This window comes from Oncorhynchus masou, chromosome 13 (assembly GCF_036934945.1).
Source record: "Oncorhynchus masou masou isolate Uvic2021 chromosome 13, UVic_Omas_1.1, whole genome shotgun sequence".
In the NCBI taxonomy this organism is placed as follows: Eukaryota; Metazoa; Chordata; class Actinopteri; order Salmoniformes; family Salmonidae; genus Oncorhynchus; species Oncorhynchus masou.
The window spans coordinates 74,996,253-75,018,966 of NC_088224.1; the positions used below are offsets into that span (position 1 = coordinate 74,996,253).

General features: G+C 44.5%; 1 protein-coding gene across 2 annotated transcripts in view; it reads right to left on the reverse strand.

Moving 5' to 3' along the window:
- Positions 1-22,714, reverse strand: part of LOC135553049 (kinase suppressor of Ras 1-like) — a 59,679-nt gene that overhangs the window by 32,289 nt on the left and 4,676 nt on the right. For both annotated transcript variants that reach the window (XM_064985119.1, XM_064985118.1), the window contains exon 2: positions 8,286-8,426. In XM_064985119.1, the coding sequence (XP_064841191.1) occupies positions 8,286-8,426 (141 nt within the window). The remainder of the gene's footprint in view (positions 1-8,285; positions 8,427-22,714) is intronic.

Sequence of the window (22,714 nt, forward strand, 5' to 3'; positions counted from 1 at the left end):
GGAGGGATTGTGCGTTCCTGGTGTAACTCGGGCAGTTGTTGTTGCCATCCTGTACCTGTCCCGCAGGTGTGATGTTCGGATGTACCGACCCTGTGCAGGTGTTGTTACACGTGGTCTGCCACTGCGAGGATGATCAGCTGTCCATCCTGTCTCCCTGTAGCACTATCTTATGTGTCTCACAGTATGGACATTGCAATTTATTGCCCTGGCCACATCTGAAGTCCTCATGGCTCCTTGCAGCATGCCTAAGGCACGTTCACGCAGATGAGCAGGGACCCTGGGCATCTTTCTTTTGGTATTTTTTAGTGTCAGTAGAAAGGTCTCATTTTCATAACTGTGACCTTAATTGCCTACTGTCTGTAAGCTGTTATTTATGGTTCATTGAATAAGCAGGGGAAACAGTGTTGAAACCCTTTACAATGAAGTTATTGGAGTTTTACGAATTAGCTTTGAAAGACAGGGTCCTGGAAAAGGGACATTTGTTTTTTTGCTGAGTTTATCTCTAGCCTTAATCTTAATCTTAGCCTCTCTAGGCCACTGCAGAATCTCTCATCTTGCAGTCATAATTTGTAGACATAATTAGTCTATCTCTTGCTCTCCCTCCCTAATTTTCTCAGAATCTCTCATTCACACATACCACTCCTCCTTCTCCCCCTCTTGGCTGATCTTACACATTTAAATGGCCTCCCACTGGGCCCAGACATAATTTCAACATCTAGTGTTCATTTACATTTGGTTGAGTTGTCAACTAACGTGAATTCAACGTGAAACTTCAAGTCACTTCCTGTTGAATGCGGAACAAAGAAGAGCTTGGTTGTGTTTGTTTGGAAAGTTTGTTGTTTGAAAGTGTATTGGAAAGTTCTTGGTAGCTAGCTTCTTAGTTTGGATCCCGCGACGCAGTTGGCATCAGTTGCTGGGACTGCTTGTTTCTTTCCAGTGATCCTGCTGACCAAGGACAGGTCTGAGGAGCTATTTGGCGTCGCAGCTAGCCTAGCTACTAGCTAGCTGCATATCAAGCTAGCAGGGTTTTCTTGAAAGTAGTCCACGACGCGGTTAGCCATTGTGGCTGGGACCGTGGATTGTCCCGGGTTTGTGATTGCCTAGATCCCTGCTGTTTGTTGTTTTCAATCTTCCCTGTGACCTGCCTGTCTGGAACTGTGAGGATTAACAAAATATATGTATTCCTGAGGAGGAAAAGTATGTGGATATATTGAAGAAACATCTCAAGACATCAGTCAGGAAGTTAAAGCTTGGTCGCAAATGGCTCTTCCAAATGGACAATGACCCCAAGAATACTTCCAAAGTTATGCAAAATGGCTTAAGGACAACAAAGTCAAGGTATTGGAGTGGCCATCACAAAGCCCTGACCTCAATCCTATAGAAAATGTGTGTGCAGAACTGAAAATGTGTGCGCAAGCAAGGAGACCTACAAACCTGACTCAGTTACACCAGCTCTGTCAGGAGGAATGGGCCAAAATTCACCCAACTTATTGTGGGAAGCTTGTGGAAGGCTACCCGAAACGTTTGACCCAAGTTAAACAATTTAACGGCAATGCTACCAAATACTAATTGAGTGTATGTAAACTGACCCACTGGGAATGTAATGAAAGAAATAAAAGCTGAAATAAATCATTCTCTCTACTATTATTGTGACATTTCACATTCTTAAAATAAAGTGGTGATCCTAACTGACCTAAGACAGGGAATTTTTACTAGGATTAAATGTCAGGAATTGTGAAACACTGAGTTTAAATGTATTTGGCTAAGGTGTATGTAAACTTCCGACTTCAAATGTAATTCATTTGATGATACAGCAGTAGCAATACAAGGATATAACATCTATAGAAGAGACATAAATGCTTATGGGTGAGGTGTTGCTGTATATATTCAGAGCCATATAATGCTTAGTGAAGATCTTATATTAGTGTTATTGAAGTGTTGTGGTTGCAGGTTCACTTGGACAAGTAGAGGAGACTAAATTACTTGCATTTACTTTAGATTGTAAACTGTCATGGTCAAAACATATAGATTCAATGGTTGTAAAGATGGAGAGAGGTCTGTCCATAATAAAGAGATGCTCTGATTTTTTTGACACCACACTCCAAAAAGCAAGTTCTGCAGGCTCTAGTTTTGTCTAATCTCTATTGTTGTCCAGTCGTGTGGTCCAGTGCTGCAAGGAAAGACCTAGTTAAGCTGCAGCTGGACCAGAACAGAGTGGCACATTTAGCTCTTCATTGTAATCAGAGGGCTAATATAAATACTATTGCATGCCAGTATCTCTTGTCTAAGAGTTAAGGAAAGACTGGCATCATCACTTCTTATTTTTATAAGAAACATTAATGTGTTGAAAATCCCAAATTGTTTGCACAGTCAGCTTACACACAGCTCTGACACACACACCTAACCCACCAGACATGCCACCAGGGGTCTTTTCACAGTCCCCAAATCCAGAACAAATTCAAGAAAGTGTACAGTATTATATAGAGCCCTAATTGCATGGAACTTCCTTCTATCTCATATTGCTCAAATAAAAAGCAAACCTGGTTTCAAAAAATAGATAAAGCAACAGCTCGCGGCACTACTCCTCTCCCCTATTTGACCTATATGGTTTGTGTGTATGCACTGATATATAGGCTACATGTGCCTTTAATTCTTTTTTTTATGTAGTTCTGACTTTGAGCTGTTCTTGTCTATTGATGTTCTGTATTAAGTAATTCTGTATTGTGTTTCGTGTTTTGTGTGGACCCCAGGAAGAGTAGCTACTGCTTTTGCAACAGCTAATGGGGATCCTAATAAAATACCAAATACCAAATCAACAAAAAATGGCATCATGTCATTGAATTTATGTTAAACGTTTGGTGGAAAAAATATGAAATTCCCAACATCATCACATTCAATGTTTTTGTTGAAATTACGTGGAAACAATGTTGATTCAATGAGTTTTTGCCCACTGGGCTGTGTTTGCAAAGAGGGCTTGGTAGATAGGAGCAGCTTAGACTGGTCTGTGATAGACATAGATTAGTGGGCCAGGATACATACTGTATATAACAAAATAGTATCGTCCTATTCTGTTTTTGACAGTTGCCAACTCCTGAATAGCATAATCTGCACAAACCTGCTGGGTGTGCAGTATACATACATATATATTCTACCATTTTGGTACAAAGTAAAAACACATAACACCTAAACATAGGCCGGGGTATAGTGAGGGGGGTATGGCTGGAGGCCAAGGACACGAGCTGGGACATGGAATGGAGAAGATCACGTCAAGAGTTGACTACAGACCAATAGGGTTTGGGGGTGGGTAGGTCTCAGAACCCAAAGCGTACAACAACAGTCCTAAATGCAGGTCTGTGAGAGAATACATTTACGGTAAAAAGTGATCACTCATTTTCCATTGGCAGAGCAAACTGTCTCTATAAAAACACCAGATTAAATGTTTTTGTGTATGTACCAGTCCTGACAAAATAGTGACAGAAACTCTCCCTGTGAAGCTGCTACTGCCAACTGGAAGGGTGGAGACAGAGCGGAACTACAAAAGCCTGCTTTCAGCTTCCAGCAAAGGCCTTCACTGCTATGAAATATGCCCTATCATAAGCATGTTACTGTCCAAAAGAAACAAAGACCCAAATTCAATCTGACACAGATAAAGGGAGATGGTACTGTTGGTTCACTTAGGATGTTTATATTGCTTTGGATGAGTTAACCATGTTCTGCATTGAAGGAGTTAACCAAGTTCAGTATCGGAGAAGTTAACCATGTTCAAAGTTAAATGGCTCACAAGCAGATCCAATTGTGGACATTTTCAGTGGATATTGACGGGAAACATCATCTGTCCCGAAATTATAATAAGCAATGCGCAGGAACGTCTTCTCTTGAATAGCCAACTGTTATGCCATGTCACCATCAGCTAAGGGACCTGGTACATGGAATCTGAGGAGTCCAAGATGATCGCCCTCTCTAAGTCAGATGCAAACTAACCAAACTAACCTGGGTACTTTAACCAACAACACAAAGTTACACATAAACAAACATACAGTCAATAACACAATAGAAAAATCTATGTACAGTGTGTGCAAATGTAGAAGATTAGGGAGGAAAGGCAATAAATAGGCCATAGAGGTGAAATAATTACAATTTAGCATAAACACTGGAGTGATAGATGTGCAGATGGTGATGTGTAAGTAAAGATACTGAGGAGCTAAGAGCAAGAAGATAAATAACAATATGGGGATGAGGTAGTTGGGTGTTCTATTTACAGATTGGCTGTGTACAGGTACAGTGATCGGTAAGCTGTTCTGACAGCTGATGCTTAAAGTTAGAGAGGGAGAGAAGTCTCCAGCTTCAGGGATTTTTGCAATTCGCTCCAGTCATTGGCAGCAGAGAACTGGAAGGAAAGGCCGCCAAAGGAAGTGTTGGCTTTGGGGATGACTAGTGAAATATACCTGCTGGAGCGCGTGCTACGGGAGGGTGTTGCTATGATGACCAATGAGCTGATATAAGGCGAGGCTTTACCAAGCAAAGACTTATAGATGACCTGGAGCCAGTGGGTTTGGCGACGAATATGTATCGAGGGCCAGTCAACGAGAGCATACAGATTGCAGTGGTGGGTAGTATATGGGGCTTTGGTGACAAAACAGATGGCACTGTGATAGACTACATCCAGTTTGCTGAGTAGAGTGTTGGAGGCTATTTTGTAAATGACATCGCCGAAGTCAAGGATAGGTAGTCAGTTTTACGAGGGTATGTTTGACAGCATGAGTGAAGGAGGCTTAGTTGCGAAATAGGAAACCGATTCTAGATTTAATTTGGATTGGAGATGCTTAATGTGAGTCTGGCAGGAGAGTTTACAGTCTAACCAGACACCTAAGAATTTGTAGTTGTCCACATATTCAAAGTCAGAACTGTTCAGAGTGGTGATACTGGTCGGGCGGGTGGGAGGGTGCGGGCAGCTATCGGTTGAAGAGCATGCATTTAGTTTTACTAGCATTTAATAGCAGTTGGAGGCCACGGAAGGAGTGTTGTATGGCATTGAAGCTAGTTTGGAGGTTTGTTAACACAGTGTCCAAAGAAGGGCCAGATGTATACAGAATGGTGTCGTCTGCATAGAGGTGGATCAGAGAATCTCCAGCAACAAGAGCGACATCATTGATATATTCAGAGAAAAGAGTCGGCTCGAGAATTGAACCCTGTGGCACCCCCATAGAGACTGCCAGAGGCCCCTCCGATTTGACACACTGAACTCTATCTGAGAAGTAGTTGGTGAACCAGGCGAGGCAGTCATTTGAGAAGCCAAGGCTATTGAGTCTGCCAATAAGAATGTGCTGATTGACAGAGTCGAAAGCCTTGGCCAGGTCAATGAATATTGCTGCACAGTACTGTCTTTTATCGATGGCAGTTATGATATTGTTTAGGACCTTGAGCGTGGCTGAGGTGCACCCATGACCAGCTCGGAAACCAGATTGCATAGTGGAGAAGGATTCTAAGTGGTCGGTGATCTGTTTGTTAACTTGGCATTCGAAGATTTTAGAAAGGCAGGACAGGATGGATATAGGTCTATAACAGTTTGGGTCTAGAGTGTCTCCCCAGTTGAAGAGGAGAATAACCGCGGAAGCTTTCCAATCATCGGGGATCTCAGACGATATAAAAGAGAAGTTGAATAGGCTAGTAATAGGGTTTGCAACAATTTCAGCAGATCATTTTAGAAAGAGAGGGTCCAGATAGTCTAGCCCAGCAGATTTGTAGCATCCGGATTTGGGTGAAGGAGAAACGGGGGGAGGCTTGGGCAAGTTGCTGCAGGAGGTGCAGAGCTGTTGGCCAGGGTAGGGGTAGCCAGGTGGAAAGCATGGCCAGCCATAGAAAAATGCTTATTGAAATTATCAATTGTTGTAAATTTATCGGTGGTGACAGTGTTTCCTATCCTCAGTGCAATATTCAGCTGGGAGGAGGTGCTCTTATTCTCCATGGACTTTACAGTGTCCCAAAACATTATGAAATTAGTGCTACAGGATGCAAATTTCTGTTTGAAAAAGCTAGCCTTAGCTTTCTTAACTGACTGTGTATAATGGTTCCTGACTTCCCTTCATCAACCTGGCCAAGGCTTTCGACTCTGTCAATCAGCGCATATCGCAGGGGCTCTTCGATGCTAATGCAGAACGCCACGGGATATTTTGTGCTGGTCAAGGGCAGTCAAGTCTGGGGTGAACCAAGGGCTATATTTGTTCTTAGTTCTAGATTTTTTGAAAGGGGCATGCTTATTTAAGATGTTCAGGAATGCACTTTTAAAGAGCCACCAGGCATCCTCTTCTGACGGGATGAGGTCAATATCTTTCCAGGATACCCGGGCCAGATCGATTAGAAAGGACTGCTCGCTGAAGTGTTTTAGTGAGCATTTGACATTGATGAGGGGTGGTCGTTTGACCGCAGACCCATTACGGACACAGGCAATGAGCAGAGGTTTATTTAGAGGGCAAGTTGGTCAGGGTGATATCTAAGAGGGTGCCTGTGGATACAGATTTAGGATTGTACCTGGTAGGTTCCTTGATAATTTGTGTGAGATTGAGGGCATCTCGCTTAGATTGTAGGACGGTCGGGGTGTTAAGCACAGTTTCGGTCACTTAACAGTACGAACTCTGAAGATAGATGGGGGCAATCAATTCACATATGGTGTCCAGGGCACAGCTGGGGGCTGAGGGGGTCTATAACAAGCGGCAACATTGAGAGATTTGTTTCTGGAAAGGTGGATTTTTAAAAGTAGAAGCTCGAATTGTTTGGGCACAGACCTGGATAGTATGACAGAACTCTGCAGGCTATCTCTGCAGTAGATTGCAACTCTGCCCCTTTTGGCAGTTCTATCTCGTCGGAAAATGTTGTAGTTGGGGATGGAAATTTCAGGATTTTTGGTGGCCTTCCTAAGCCAGAATTCAGGCACGGCTAGGACATCAGGGTTGGCGTGTGCTAAAGCAGTGAATAAAACAAACTTTGGGAGGAGGCTTCTGATGTTAACATGCATGAAACCAAGGCTTTTACAGTTACAGAAGTCAACAAATGAGAGCGCCTGGGGAATGGGAGCGGTGCTCGGGGCTGCAGGGCCTGGGTTAACCTCTACATCACCAGAGAAACAGAGGAGGAGTAGGATAAGGGTACGGCTAAAGCCTATAAGAACTGGTCGTCTAGTGCATTCAGAACAGAGAGTAAAAGGAGCATTTCTGTGCGTGGAGGAATAGATTCAAGGTATAATGTACAGACAAGGGCATGGTATGATGTGAGTACAGTGGAGGTAAACCTAGGCATTTTGTGAGAGAGGTTTGTGAGAGAGGTTATGTCTCTAGAGGCACCAGTTCAGCCAGGTGAGGTCACTGCATGTGTGTGTGTGTGTGTGGGGGGGGGGCGACAAAACTCTCATGATTGTAGACCAAGGAAAATCCAACTCTCATGATTTTAGACCAAGGTAAACCCAATTGACGCCTACAAGAGGGAGTTGACCTCCACAGCCTAAGGCATATTGGGCAGGGCTGGGGGCTCTACAGTGAAATAATATAATAATCACTATCCAAAACAGCAAAAGACAAGGCATATTGACATTAGTGAGAGGCATGTGTAGCCGGGTGATCATAGGGTCCAATGAGTAACAATAGGTGAGTCAGGGAGCCGATTAGCAGATGGGCCTTCAGCAACGTCACAACGTTAGAGTTTGTTGAAACCACCTCGGACGATTATGCCAGCAGACCAGTCGTGATGGATCGGCAGGGCTCCATGTCGGCAGTAAAGGGTCCAGGCCAATTGGCAAAAGAGGTATTGTAGCCCAAGAATTAGCTGGTGGACCTCTTCGGCTAAATGGGAGATGGGTCTAGCTCGAGGCTAGCTCAAGGCTAACTGGTGCTTGCTTTGGGACATAGACCTTAGCCAGGAGTAACCACTCAGATTTCAGCTAGCTAGCTGCGATGATCCGGTGTAAAGTTTCAGAGCTTGCGGTAGGAATCCGGAGATGTGGTAGAGAAAAAGCTGTCCGATATGCTCTGGGTTGATATCGCGTTGTGCAGACTGGCAGGTATTGACCGAGCTGAGGCTGGCTGGTGTCCGAGTTAACAGTGAAGACCGCTTGCAGTGGCTAACTGACTACTAGCTAGTAGCTAGTTAGCTGGCTAGCTCCTGATGGGTGTTCCGGGTTCTAAAGTATAACAATAGCAGATCTGTACAACATTGGGTGAGGCGGGTTGCAGGAGAGTATATTCATTGGAACAACCAAGATGCACAACCACATACACAGTGTGACTAAATAGTACCTGTATGAGTTCAGGTCTGAGGTTGATGGTGCAGAGCCAGTCTCCCAGTCGAGGGTAACTGGCCAGTGCCTGGGTTCTCTGTCTCTCAGGTACTCTCTGCTTACACTGCAGCTGCTTACAGATGTACTTAGTCAGCTTCACCTGGAGGGGGCGACAACACAAACACAAGAGTGATAAGACGCCGCTTGGTCTGATCTCCAAAAATGTTGATGGGGGAAAATGTAATTAAGATTGTTCACAAAATAACTGAAACAGAGACGATGCTAAGCAAAAGCATAATCCTGAAAGTAATTATAACAAAGTAGAACAAAATTAGTGGAAACTAAGACTTGCAGCACAGTGTGTGGGAGTTTCATTTAATTTTAACAAAGGAGACTGACAACAAACTGACAACTGCAGGTGTGAAACCCACTGATGTTTGAGAACAAACTGCACAGTATTTCTTTCTTGTTATTTTCAGCATGAGGTCTGGTGTTCTATGCAAAACGCAGGTGAGAAGTGAGACTAAGCTCAGGCTGAGGAAATCCCCCTGTCAACTAAAAGAGAGACAGAGAAAGAGAGAGAGAGAGAGAGAGAGAGAGAGAGAGAGAGAGAGAGAGAGAGAGAGAGAGAGAGAGAGATCCACTGAGTGTAGATGAGAACACCTGCTCTTTCCATGACATAGACTGACCAGGGGAAAGCCATGATCCCTTATTGATGTCACCAGTTAAATCCACTTCAATCAGTTAAGATGAAGGAGAGGAGACAGGTCAAAGAAGGATTTTTAAGCCTTGATACAATTGAGACATGGATTGTGTATGTGTGCCATTCAGAGGGTGAATGGGCAAGACAAAAGATTTAAGTGCCTTTGAATGGGGTAGAAGGTGCCATGCACGACGGTTTGTGTCAAGAACTGCAACGTTGCTGGGATTTCACGCTCAACCGTTTCCCGTGTGTATCAAGAATGGTCCACCACCCAAAAGATACAACTTGACACAAATGTGGGAAGCATTGGAGTCAACATTGGCCAGCATCTCTGTGAAACGTTTTTTCTACACCTTGTCGAGTCCATGCCCCAACGAATTGAGGCTGTTCTGAGGGCAAAAGGGGTGGGGGTGGGTGTAACTCAATATTAGGAAGGTGTTCCTAATGTTTTGTACACCCAGGCCTAAAAAAGGACAACTTTGTCTCAGAAAAACCTCAGTGTTAAAAACTCTCAAGAACATAAATGTAGAATGTTGATGAAGGAGAGGAAACGAGGAGAAAAAGCGGGGGAGGGGACAAAGGGGGAGGTAGAGGGGGAGGGGACAGGTAGAGGGGGAGGTAGAGGGGGAGGGGACAGGTAGAGGGGGAGGTAGAGGGGGAGGGGACAGGTAGAGGTGGAGGTAGAGGGGGAGGGGACCGTTTCAGGTCATCTATGACTTAATGTGTTTTTAACAGTTCTCCCATCAGAGCAGCTAACAGCAAATAGTCCTCATTACATACAAACTCAAAGGAACACAGAGCAATTTTTGTCATGGGGGCGTTGGCCTGTGCCACTGCCATGACAACTGAGCGCCATGGAAACCCTGCTGCCTCCGACGGCAGAACCCGTTTTGTGTCAAAATGAGATTATGGGTGATGCTGGGCTGGGGTTACAGAGACGACTAGAGAGATCAGTTAGAGCAGGGATGGGCAACACTGATGGTGGTGTGGGCCACAAAAAAATCTTAATTTATCATAAGGGGCTGCAGTGGGGGGGGGGGAATAGACCAGAGGGCCACCAGTTGCCCATCCCTGAGTATAGCAGAGTCAAGATGTCACCTTGCCTTTGGATTCCAGACTCAGATAGCAAGCTTTACCTGACAACCACTGGCAACCACTTTCGTCACACTAATCTTCCGGCGCCGACAGAGATTACCTCCTCACTTCGCGTTCCTAGGAAACTATACACTATTTTTTTTTGTTATTTCTTACATTGCTACCCCAGGAAATCTTAGGTTTTATTACATACAGTTGGGTGGAACTATTGGATATAAGAGCAACGTCAACTCACCAACATTACGACCAGGAATACGACTTTCCCGAAGCGGATCCTCGGTTTGGTCCACCACCCAGGACAATGGATCGGATCCCAGCCGGTGACCCAAAACAACGGGGCCGCAGAAGGGGCAGACGGAGCGGCCTTCTGGTCAGGCTCCGTTGACGGGCACATCGCTCACCGCTCCCTAGCATACTACTCGCTAATGTCCAGTCTCTTGACAACAAGGTAGACGAAATCCGAGCAAGGGCTGCCTTCCAGAGAGACATCAGAGATTGTAAAGTTCTTTGTTTCATGGAAACATGGCTCACTCGGGATACGTCATCAGAGTCGGTACAGCCACCTGGTTTCTTCACGCATCGCGCCGAAAGAAACAAACATCTCTCTGGTAAGAAGAAGGGCGGGGGTGTTATGCCATATGATTAACGAGACGTGGTGTGATCATAACAACATACAGGAACACAAGTCCTTTTGTTCACCTGACCTAGAATTCCTTACAATCAAATGCCGACAGCACTATCTACCAAGAGAATTCTCTTCGATCATAATCACAGTCGTGTATATACCCCCCAAGCAGACACATCGACGGCCCTGAACGAACTTCATTTGACTCTATGTAAACAGGAAACCACATATCCTGAGGCTGCATTTATTGTAGCTGGGGATTTTAACAAGGCTAATCTGAAAACAAAGTTATTCTAACTTCTGCGACGCATATAAAGACCTCCCCTGCCCTCCTTTCGGAAAATCTGACCATGACTCCAATTGGCTGCTCCCAGCCTATAGACATAAACTAAAACAGGAAGCGCCCGTGCACAGGTCTGTTCAACGCTGGCCCGACCAATCGGATTCCACGCTTCAAGATTGCTTCGATCAGGTGGACTGGGATATGTTCTGCATAGCGTCGGACAATGAGATTGATGAATACGCTGATTCGGTGAGCGAGTTTAATGGCAAGTGCATCGGTGATGTTGTACCCACAGCGTCTATTAAAACATTCCCCAAACAGAAACCGTGGATTGATGGCAGCATTCGCGCAAAACTGAAAGAGCAAACCACTGCTTTTAATCAGGGCAATGTGACCGGAAACACGGCCGAAAACAAACAGTGTAGCTATTCCCTCCGCATGGCAATCAAACAAGCTAAGCGTCAGTATAGAGACAAAGTAGAGTCGCAATTCAATGGCTCAGACACGAGAGGTATGTGGCAGGGTCTACAGTCAATCACGGACTACAAAGGGAAAACTAGCCCCGTCGCGGATCAGGATGTCTTGCTCCCAGACAAACTTAACAACTTCTTTGCTCGCTTTGAGGACAATACAGTGCCACTGACACGGCCGCTGCCAAAACCTGCGGACTCTCCTTCACTGCAGCCAACGTGAGTAAAACATTTAAACGTGTTAACCCTCGCAAGGCTGCCGGCCCAGACGGCATCCCCAGCCGCGTCCTCAGAGCATGCGCAGACCAGCTGGCTGGAGTGATTACGGAAATATTCAATCAATCCCTATCCCAGTCTGCTGTTCCCACAGGCTTCAAGAGGGCCACCATTGTTCCTGTTCCCAAGAAAGCTAAGGTAACTGAGCTAAATGACTATCGCCCCGTACCACTCACTTCCATCATCATGAAGTGCTTTGAGAGACTAGTCAAGGACCATATCAACTCCACCCTACCAGACACCCTAGACCCACTCCAATTTGCTTACTGCCCCAAAAGGTCCACAGACGACGCAATCGCAATCACACTGCACACTGCCCTAACCCATCTGGACAAGAGGAATTACTATGTAAGAATGCTGTTCATCGACTACAGCTCAGCATTTAACACCATAGTACCCTCCAAACTCATCATTAAGCTCAAGTCCCTGGGTCTCAACCCGGCCCTGTGCAACTGGGTCCTGGACTTCCTGACGGGCTGCCCCCAGGTGGTGATGGTAGGTAACAACATCTCCACCCCGCTGATCCTCAACACTGGGGCCCCACAAGGGGCCCTCTCCTGTACTCCCTGTTCACCCATGACTGCGTGGCCATGCACGCCTCTGCAGACAACACTACAGTGTTAGGCTTGATTACCAACAACGAGGAGACGGCCTACAGGGAGGAGGTGAGGGCCCTCGGAGTGTGGTGTCACGAAAATAACATCACACTCAATGTCAACAAAACAAAGGAGATGATAGTGGACTTCAGGAAACAGCAGAGGAAGCAGTCCCCTATTCACATCGACGGGACAGTAGTGGAGAAGGTGGAAAGTTTTAAGTTCCTCGGCTACACATCACGGACAAACTGAATGGGTCCACCCACACAGACAGGGTGGTGAAGAAGGCGCAGCAGCGCCTCTTCAACCTCAGGAGGCTGAAGAAATTCGGCTTGTCACCAAAAACACTCCAACTTTTACAGATGCACAATCGAGAGCATCCTGTCCGGCTCTATCACCGCCTGGTACGGCAACTGCTCCGCCCACAACCGTAAGGCTCTCCAGAGGGTAGTGAGGTCTGCACAACGCATCACCGGGGACAAACTACCTGCCCTCCAGGACACCTACACCACCCGATGTCACAGGAAGGCCAAAAGATCATCAATGACAACAACCACCCGAGCCACTGCCTGTTCACCCCGCTATCATCCAGAAGGCGAGGTCATTACGGGTGCATCAAAGCAGGGACCGAAAGACTGAGAAACAGCTTCTATCTCAAGGCCATCAGACTGTTAAACAGCCATCACTAACATTGAGTGGCTGCTGCCAATATACCGACTCATCTCTAGCCACTTTAAAAATGAAAAAATGTATGTAATAAATGTATCACAAGCCACTTTATATAATGTTTCCATACCCTACATTACTCACCTCATATGTATATACTATGCTCTATACCATCGACTGCATCTTGCCTATGCCGTTCGGCCATCACTCATTCATATATTTTTATGTACATATTTTTTTCATTCCTTTACACTTGTGTGTATAAGGTAGTTGTTGTGAAATTGTTAGGTTAGATTACGTGTTAGATATTACTGCATGGTCGGAACTAGAAGCACAAGCATTTTGCTACACTCTCATTAACATCTGCTAACCATGTGTATGTGACAAATAAAATACAATTTGATTTGACATTACAGCCTTATTATAAAATGTATTATTAAATTGTATTTTTTTTCTCATCAAGCTACACACAATAACAGGTTTTTAGAAAGGTTTGTCAATGTATAAAATAAAATAAACAGAAATATGACATTTACATGAGTGTTTAATCAGTATTTTGGCAGCAATTACAGCTTAGAGTCGTCTTGGGTATGTCGCTACAAGCTTGGCACACCTGTATTTGGGGAGTTTCTCCCAATGTTCTCTGCACACCCTCTCAAGCTCTGTCAGGTTGGATGGGGAGAGTCGCTGCAGAGGTATTTTCAGGTCTCTCCAGAGATTCAAGTCTGGGCTCTGACTGTGCCACCCAAGGACATTCAGACTTGTCCCGAAGTCACTCCTGTGTTGTCTAGGCTGTGTGCTTAGGGTCATTGTCCTGTTAGAAGGTGAACCTTTGCCCCAGTCTGAGGTCCTGAGTGCTCTGGAACAGGTTTTCATCAAGGATCTCTCTGTACTTTGCTCCGTTCATCTTTTCCTCGATCCTGACTAGTCTCTTAGTCCCTGCCACTGAAAAACATCCCCACAGCATGATGCTGCCACCACCATGCTTCACCGTAGGGATGGTGCCAGGTTTCTTCCAGATGTGAAGTTTGGCATTCAGGCCAAAGACTTCAATCTTGGTTTCATCAGACCAGAGAATCTTGTTTCTTGTAATTATTTCGCCTCTATGGCATATTTATTGCCTACCTCCCTACTCTCTACATTTGCACACACTGTACATAGATTTTTCTATTGTGTTATTGACTGTATGTTTGTTTATCCCATGTGTAACTCTGCGTTGTTGTTTTTGTTGCACTGCTTTGCTTTATCTTGGCCAGGCCACAGTTGTAAATGAGAACTTGTTCTCAACTGGCCTACCTGGTTAAATAAAGGTGAAATAAAAATAAATTAATAAATTGTTTCCCATGGTCTGAGAGTCTTTAGGTGCCTTTTGGCAAACTCCAAATGGGCTGTCATTTGTCTTTTACTGAGGAGTGGCTTCCGCCTGGCTACTCTACCATAAAGGCCTAATTGGTGGACTGTCGCAGAGATGGTTGTGTTTCTGGAAGATTCTCCTCTCCACAGAGGATCTCTAGATCTCTGTCAGAGTAACCATCGGGTTCTTGGTCGCCTCGCTGAAAAAGGCCCTTCTCCCCCGATTGCTCAGTTTGGCAGGGCGGACAACTCTAGGAAGAATCTTGGTGGTTCCAAACTTCTTCCATTTAAGAATGATTGAGGCCACTGGGTTCTTGGGGACCTTCAACTCTGCAGACATTCTTTGGTACCCTTCCCCAGATCTGTGCCTCAACACAATCCTGTCTCTGAGCTCTACGGACAATCCTTCAACCTCATGGCTTGGTTTTTGCTCCGACATCAACTAGGACCTTATATAGACAAGTGTGTGCCTTTCCAAATCATGTCCAATCAATTGGATTTCCCACAGGGGCACTCCCATCTCAAGGATGATCAATGGAAACAGGATGCACCTGAGCTCAATTTCGAGTCTCATAGCAAAGGGTCTGAATACTTATGTAAATAAGGTATTTCTGTTTTTTTTATTACACATTTGCAAAAAATTTAAAAAAAAAACTAATTTAGCTTAAATTCATGAACTTCTTTGAGGAAAAAATTATGATTATTAGAAAGCAAATTACAGACTCCTCTTTAAATCTGCGTATTCCTTCAAAGCTCAGTTGTCCTGAGTCTGTACAACTCTGCGTGGACCTAGGATCAAGAGAGACGCTCAAGTGTTTTAGTACTATATCTCTTGACACAATGATGAAAATAATCATGGCCTCTAAACCTTCAAGCTGCTTACTGGACCCTATTCCAACTAAACTACTGAAAGAGCTGCTTCCTGTGCTTGGCCCTCCTATGTTGAACATAATAAACGGCTCTCTATCCACCGGATGTGTACCAAACTCACTAAAAGTGGCAGTAATAAAGCCTCTCTTGAAAAAGCCAAACCTTGACCCAGAAAATATAAAAAACTATCGGCCTATATCGAATCTTCCATTCCTCTCAAAAATCTTAGAAAAGGCTGTTGCTCAGCAACTCACTGCCTTCCTGAAGACAAACAATGTATATGAAATGCTTCAGTCTGGTTTTAGACCCCATCATAGCACTGAGACGGCACTTGTGAAGGTGGTAAATGACATTTTAATGGCATCGGACCGAGGCTCTGCATCTGTCCTCGTGCTCCTAGACCTTAGTGCTGCTTTTGATACCATCGATCACCACATTCTTTTGGAGAGATTGGAAACCCAAATTGGTCTACACGGACAAGTTCTGGCCTGGTTTAGATCTTATCTGTCGGAAAGATATCAGTTTGTCTCTGTGGATGGTTTGTCCTCTGACAAATCAACTGTAAATGTCGGTGTTCCTCAAGGTTCCGTTTTAGGACCGCTGTTGTTTTCACTATATATTTTACCTCTTGGGGATGTTATTCGAAAACATAATGTTAACTTTCACTGCTATGCGGATGATACACAGCTGTACATTTCAATGAAACATGGTGAAGCCCCAAAATTGCCCTCGCTAGAAGCATGTGTTTCAGACATAAGGAAGTGGATGGCAGCAAACTTTCTACTTTTAAACTCGGATAAAACAGAGATGCTTGTTCTAGTTCCCAAGAAACAAAGAGATCTTCTGTTGAATCTGACAATTAATCTTAATGGTTGTACAGTCATCTCAAATAAAACTGTGAAGGACCTCGGCGTTACTCTGGACCCTGATCTCTCTTTTGAAGAACATATCAAGACCATTTCAAGGACAGCTTTTTTCCATCTACGTAACATTGCAAAAATCAGAAACTTTCTGTCCAAAAATGATGCAGAAAAATTAATCCATGCTTTTGTCACTTCTAGGTTAGACTACTGCAATGCTCTACTTTCCGGCTACCCGGATAAAGCACTAAATAAACTTCAGTTAGTGCTAAATACGGCTGCTAGAATCCTGACTAGAACCAAAAAATTTGATCATATTACTCCAGTGCTAGCCTCCCTACACTGGCTTCCTGTCAAAGCAAGGGCTGATTTCAAGGTTTTACTGCTAACCTACAAAACATTGCATGGGCTTGCTCCTACCTATCTCTCTGATTTGGTCCTGCCGTACATACCTACACGTACGCTACGGTCACAAGACGCAGGCCTCCTAATTGTCCCTAGAATTTCTAAGCAAACAGCTGGAGGCAGGGCTTTCTCCTATAGAGCTCCATTTTTATGGAACGGTCTGCCTACCCATGTCAGAGACGCAAACTCGGTCTCAACCTTTAAGTCTTTACTGAAGACTCATCTCTTCAGTGGGTCATATGATTGAGTGTAGTCTGGCCCAGGAGTGGGAAGGTGAACGGAAAGGCTCTGGAGCAACGAACCACCCTTGCTGTCTCTGCCTGGCCGGTTCCCTCTTTCCACTGGGATTCTCTGCCTCTAACCCTATTACAGGGGCTGAGTCACTGGCTTGCTGGGGCTCTCTCATGCCGTCCCTGGAGGGGGTGCGTCACCTGAGTGGGTTGATTCACTGATGTGGTCATCCTGTCTGGGTTGGCGCCCCCCTTGGGTTGTGCCGTGGCGGAGATCTTTGCGGGCTATACTCAGCTTTGTCTCAGGATGGTAAGTTGGTGGTTGAAGATATCCCTCCAGTGGTGTGGGGGCTGTGCTTTGGCAAAGTGGGTGGGGTTATATCCTTCCTGTTTGGCCCTGTCCGGGGTGTCCTCGGGTGGGGCCACAGTGTCTCCTGACCCCTCCTGTCTCAGCCTCCAGTATTTATGCTGCAGTAGTTTATGTGTCGGGGGCTGGGGTCAGTTTGTTATATCTGGAGTACTTCTCCTGTCCAATTCGGTGTCCTGTGTGAATCTAAGTGTGCGTTCTCTAATTCTCTCCTTCTCTCTCTCGGAGGACCTGAGCCCTAGGACCATGCCCCAGGACTACCTGACATGATGACTCCTTGCTGTCCCCAGTCCACCTGGCCGTGCTGCTGCTCCAGTTTCAACTGTTCTGCCTTATTATTATTCGACCATGCTGGTCATTTATGAACATTTGAACATCTTGGCCATGTTCTGTTATAATCTCTACCCGGCACAGCCAGAAGAGGACTGGCCACCCCACATAGCCTGGTTCCTCTCTAGGTTTCTTCCTAGGTTTTGGCTTTTCTAGGGAGTTTTTCCTAGCCACCGTGCTTCTACACCTGCATTGCTTGCTGTTTGGGGTTTTAGGCTGGGTTTCTGTACAGCACTTTGAGATATCAGCTGATGTACGAAGGGCTATATAAATAAATTTGATTTGATTTGATTTGATTTTGATTTTGTCATTATGTGGTATTGTGAGTAGATTGCTGAGAAAGTATATACACTTAATCAATTTTAGAATAAGGCTGTAAAGTAAGGGGTCTGAATACATTCTGAAAGTATCCCTCTGTCCAGTCACAATAATTACTTCTAGTCTTACCCCTCTGTCCAGCCACAAACATTACTTCTAGCACCTTTTGGAGCTGAATTTAATATGGCAGTGTTTTAAGTATTTCGTTTTTTCAAAGCTGGATTTTAACTGACCTCTTTACCCAGCAGGGTAGCCTAGTGGTTAGAGTGTTGGACTAGTAACTGAAAGGTTGCAAGTTCAAATCCCTGAGCTGACAAGGTACAAATCTGTCGTTCTGCCCCTGAACACGCAGTTAACCCACTGTTCCTTGAAAATAAGAATTTGTTCTTAACTGACTTGCCTAGTGAAATAAAGGTAAAATTACATTTAAAAAAAAAGCTGCAACTGTAAATATGTGTGTAATATGTGTAAGCTCCCATCTTCAAACACTGCTGGTCCTGGTAGGTTTTAGGGAGCCTGGCCAAGTCAAATCAAATCAAATTGTATTTGTCACATGCACCGTGAAATGCTTACTTACAAGCCCTTAACCAGCAATGCAGACTTTTTTTAAGTAAGAAAATATTTGTTAAAAAATATAAATAATAATAAAATAAAGTAACACGATAAAATACAAATAATTAGGCTATATAAAGGGGGTACTGGTACCGAGTGTAACGACGTTCTTTGTTTGTCGAAAGAGAGTCGGACCGAAATGCAGCGTGTTTGTTACTCATGTTTATTAGTGAAAACAAATAACGAAACTATACATGAAATAACGAATAAATACAAAACAACAAAACGGAACGTGAAACCTATTACAGCCTGACTGGTGAAACTAACACAGAGACAGGAACAACCACCCACGAAATACAAAGCGAAACCCAGGCTACCTAAATACGGTTCCCAATCAGAGACAACGAGAATCACCTGACTCTGATTGAGAACTGCCTCAGGCAGCCAAACCTATGAAACACACACCCCTAATCAGCTACAATCCCAATAACTAAAAAAAACCCACTAAATACAACGAACAATAAACCCATGTCACACCCTGGCCTGACCAACTAATTAACTAAAACACAAAATACTAAGACCAAGGCGTGACACCGAGTAAATGTGTGTGGAGGGGTACGGCTAAGTCGAGGTAATTCAGATCATATGTACATGTAGGTAGGGGTAAAGTGACTATGCATAGATAATAAACAGCGAGTAGCAGCAGCTTAAAAAGGGAGTCTGGATAGCCATTTTATTAACTGTTTAGCAGTCTAACGTCTTGGGGGTAGAAGATGTTAAGGAGCCTTTTGAACCTAGACTTGGCACTCAGCTACCGCTTGCCGTGGCTCAGTGGAATAACATTAAAGTTTTATCAGCACTTGACCAGTCTGAGGGAGACTGTCTCTGAATGCCCTCCTGTCTCTCTCCCTATCAGAGAATGGCCGTAGTTGATTTGATGCACTTGACTAAGCGACTAGAGTAAACCAGCTGGTGTTGGTTTGCACCAGACAACGCCTGGCCTCGTTCCACTGTGGTGCTCGCCGTTATTCACTGCCTATCTTTCTCTCCATCTCCCAGCTCTGTTACATGGCATTGACACTCAGCAAGGGGTGGGGCAGGCTGAGTGGGTCCATGGGACAGACAGGCAGCACGTATCTGTGCCCATATGTTTTACCACAGTGTATGTAACCAAATTGTGTGTATTGTGTGTGACAATGACCCAAGGGAAGGGCCTTTTCACTGATAGAATAAAGGAGGTGGCCTTGGCTGCCAGTGCTCAACCTTTCAATGCTAGCCTCTATGTACCAGACAAAGCCTGCGTGGTGGTGGGCTGATAGTGGTTTAAGGTATAATTCCCAGCCACTATCACAGTTCATATCTTGAAGCTGTGCTTGTATTGCGGTTATGAAAAGACCACAGTACCCTCATTTTTTCCATCTGTGGAAAAAACATTTGTGTGCGTCTTAGTGAAGGCAAAGGAAAATTATAGATGAGACAAAGAGTGTGAGCAAAAAGGTCAAGAAGGAAGGAGAAAGCGAACCAGACGGAGGGAAAGAAAGATGAAAGGGGGGGACAGATTGTTTGCAAAACCACATGGGAGTTTCCTGACACCACACGACCTATCATTTTGTATTTCTGTTTCTTCCACTGACTTCACCGTAGCTGCTGCTTAGGAAAATCGTCAAAATGATCAAACTAGCACTTCTATGATCTTACCAATGAAGTCGGAGAGAGACTCAAAAGTAAAAATCTCTGAAAAATGATCATCAATAGAGATAATATGGGCCATGTCCATCCCTGGTTTGCCAGATCTGATTACAGAGTAGAAGCTGACCACCGGAACATTAGTTAGTGTATGGAAATCAGATGACAGCTATTAGTTAGGTGTGGCCAGTCTGTAGATGGAACTTTAGACTGAAGGAGTCACAGGGCTCTGTAATAAGGTCACAGTAGCACTAGGGCTGTGCCACACCAAACTGGAAGTCTTCCGACTAGCTTGGAAAGACAGTCCCGTGCAGTACCGAAGAGCCCTCACTGCTGCTTGATCATCCTATTTTTCCAACTTAATTGAGGAAAATAAGAACAATCCGAAATTTATTTTTGATACTGTCGCAAAGCTAACTAAAAAGCAGCATTCCCCAAATGAGGATGGCTTTCACTTCAGCAGTAATAAATTTATGAACTTCTTTGAGGAAAAGATCATGATCATTAGAAAGCAAATTACGGACTCCTCTTTAAATCTGCTTATTCCTTCAAAGCTCAGTTGTCCTGAGTCTGCACAACTCTGCCAGGACCTAGGCCTCTAAACCTTCAAGCTGCATACTGGACCCTATTCTAACTAAACTACTGAAAGAGCTGCTTCCTGTGCTTGGCCCTCCTATGTTGAACATAACAAACGGCTCTCTATCCACCGGATGTGTACCAAACTCACTAAAAGTGGCAGTAATAAAGCCTCTCTTGAAAAAGCCAAACCTTGACACGGAAAATATAAAAAACTATCGGCCTATATCGAATCTTCCATTCCTCTCAAAAACAGTTGAAAAAGCTGTTGCGCAGCAACTCACTGCCTTCCTAAAGACTAACAATGTATACGAAATGCTTCAGTCTGGTTTTAGACCCCATCATTGCACTGAGACTGCACTTGTGTAGGTGGTAAATGACCTTTTAATGGCATCAGACCGAGGCTCTACATCTGTCCTCGTGCTCCTAGACCTTAGTGCTGCTTTTGATACCATCGATCACCACATTCTTTTGGAGAGATTGGATACCCAAATTGGTCTACACGGACAAGTTCTGGCCTGGTTCAGATCTTATCTGTCGGAAAGATATCAGTCTGTCTCTGTGAATGGTTTGTCCTCTGACAAATCAACTGTAAATTTCGGTGTTCCTCGAGGTTCCGTTGTAGGACCACTATTGTTTTCACTATATATTTTACCTCTTGGGGATGTCATTCGAAAACATAATGTTAACTTTCACTGCTATGTGGATGACACACAGCTGTACATTTCAATGAAACTGTCACGGCTGGCTGAAGGACTGGAACAACGTGCAGCATGGTAAGCGTACATTTTCTATTCATTCAAAAAATGACGCCAACAAAATGAAGAACAAAACCCAAACCGTGAAGCTTTGGGCTATGTTCCCTAAACAAAGACAAAGTTAACTTTCAACAAAACCGGTGGGGGAAAGGGTACTTAAGTATGGTTCTCAATCAGAGACAACGATAGACAGCTGCCTCTGATTGAGAACCACACCCGGCCAAACACATATAAATAGAAAATCATAGAACATAGAACATAGACTGCCCACCCAAATCACACCCTGACCAAATCAAAATAGAGACATAAACACTCTCTACGGTCAGGGCGTGAGAGAAACATGGTGAAGCCCCAAAATTGCCCTCGCTAGAAGCCTGTGTTTCAGACATATGGAAGTATTTTATAGTAAGAAGAAAACCATTGAATATAGCTGAATAAAATAGAAAGGATATTTTCTCCAAACGATTTCCGAGTGAGTGCGCACATGCGGCGAGTCTGTGTTGAGCGGTTAACAAAGAAACAGGCCCTCCTACACTGAACAAAAATATCAAAGCAACATCCAACAATTTCAAAGATTTTACTGAGTTACAGTTCATAAAAGGTAATCAGTCAAATTAAATAAATGATTTAGGCTCTAATCTATGGATTTCACATGACTGGGAATACAGATATGCATCTGTTGGTCACAGATACATAAAAAAAGTAGGGGCATAGATCAGAAAGCCAGTCAGTTACTGGTGTGACCATCATTTGCCTCATGCAGATCTACACATCTACTTCGCATAGAGTTGATCAGGCAGTTGATTGTGGCATATGGGATGTTGTCCCACTCCACTTCAATGGCTGTGCATAGTTGCTGGTTGTTGGCGGGAACTGGAACAAGCTGTCGTTCATGTCAATCTAGAGCATCCCAAACAGGCTAAATGGGTGACATGTCTGGTGAGTATGCAGGCCATGGAAGAACTGGGACATTTTCAGCTTCCAGGAATTGTGTACAGATCCTTGCGACATGGGGGTTTATCCGTGAAGAGCACCCTTCTCTAGTGGCTACCGAAAGTGTGCATTTACGACGCCGAACTGCCATCAGGTCAAGACCCTGCTCAGGATGACGAGCATGCAGATGATTTGCAAACTGAAGAATTTTACATTTGAGATTCTTCAAAGTAGCCACCCTTTGCCTTGATGACAGCTTTGCACAGTATTGGCATTCTCTCAACCAGGTTCATGAGATAGTCACCTGGAATGCATTTCAATTAACAGGTGTGCCTTGTTAAAAGTTCATTTGTGGGGGCCTAGTGTCGTCCGAGTTAGGGAGGGTTTGGCCGGTAGGGATATCCTTGTCTCATCACGCACTAGCGACTACTGTGGCGGGCAGGGCGCAGTGCACGTTAACCAGGTCGCCAAGTGCACGTTGTTTCCTCCGACACAT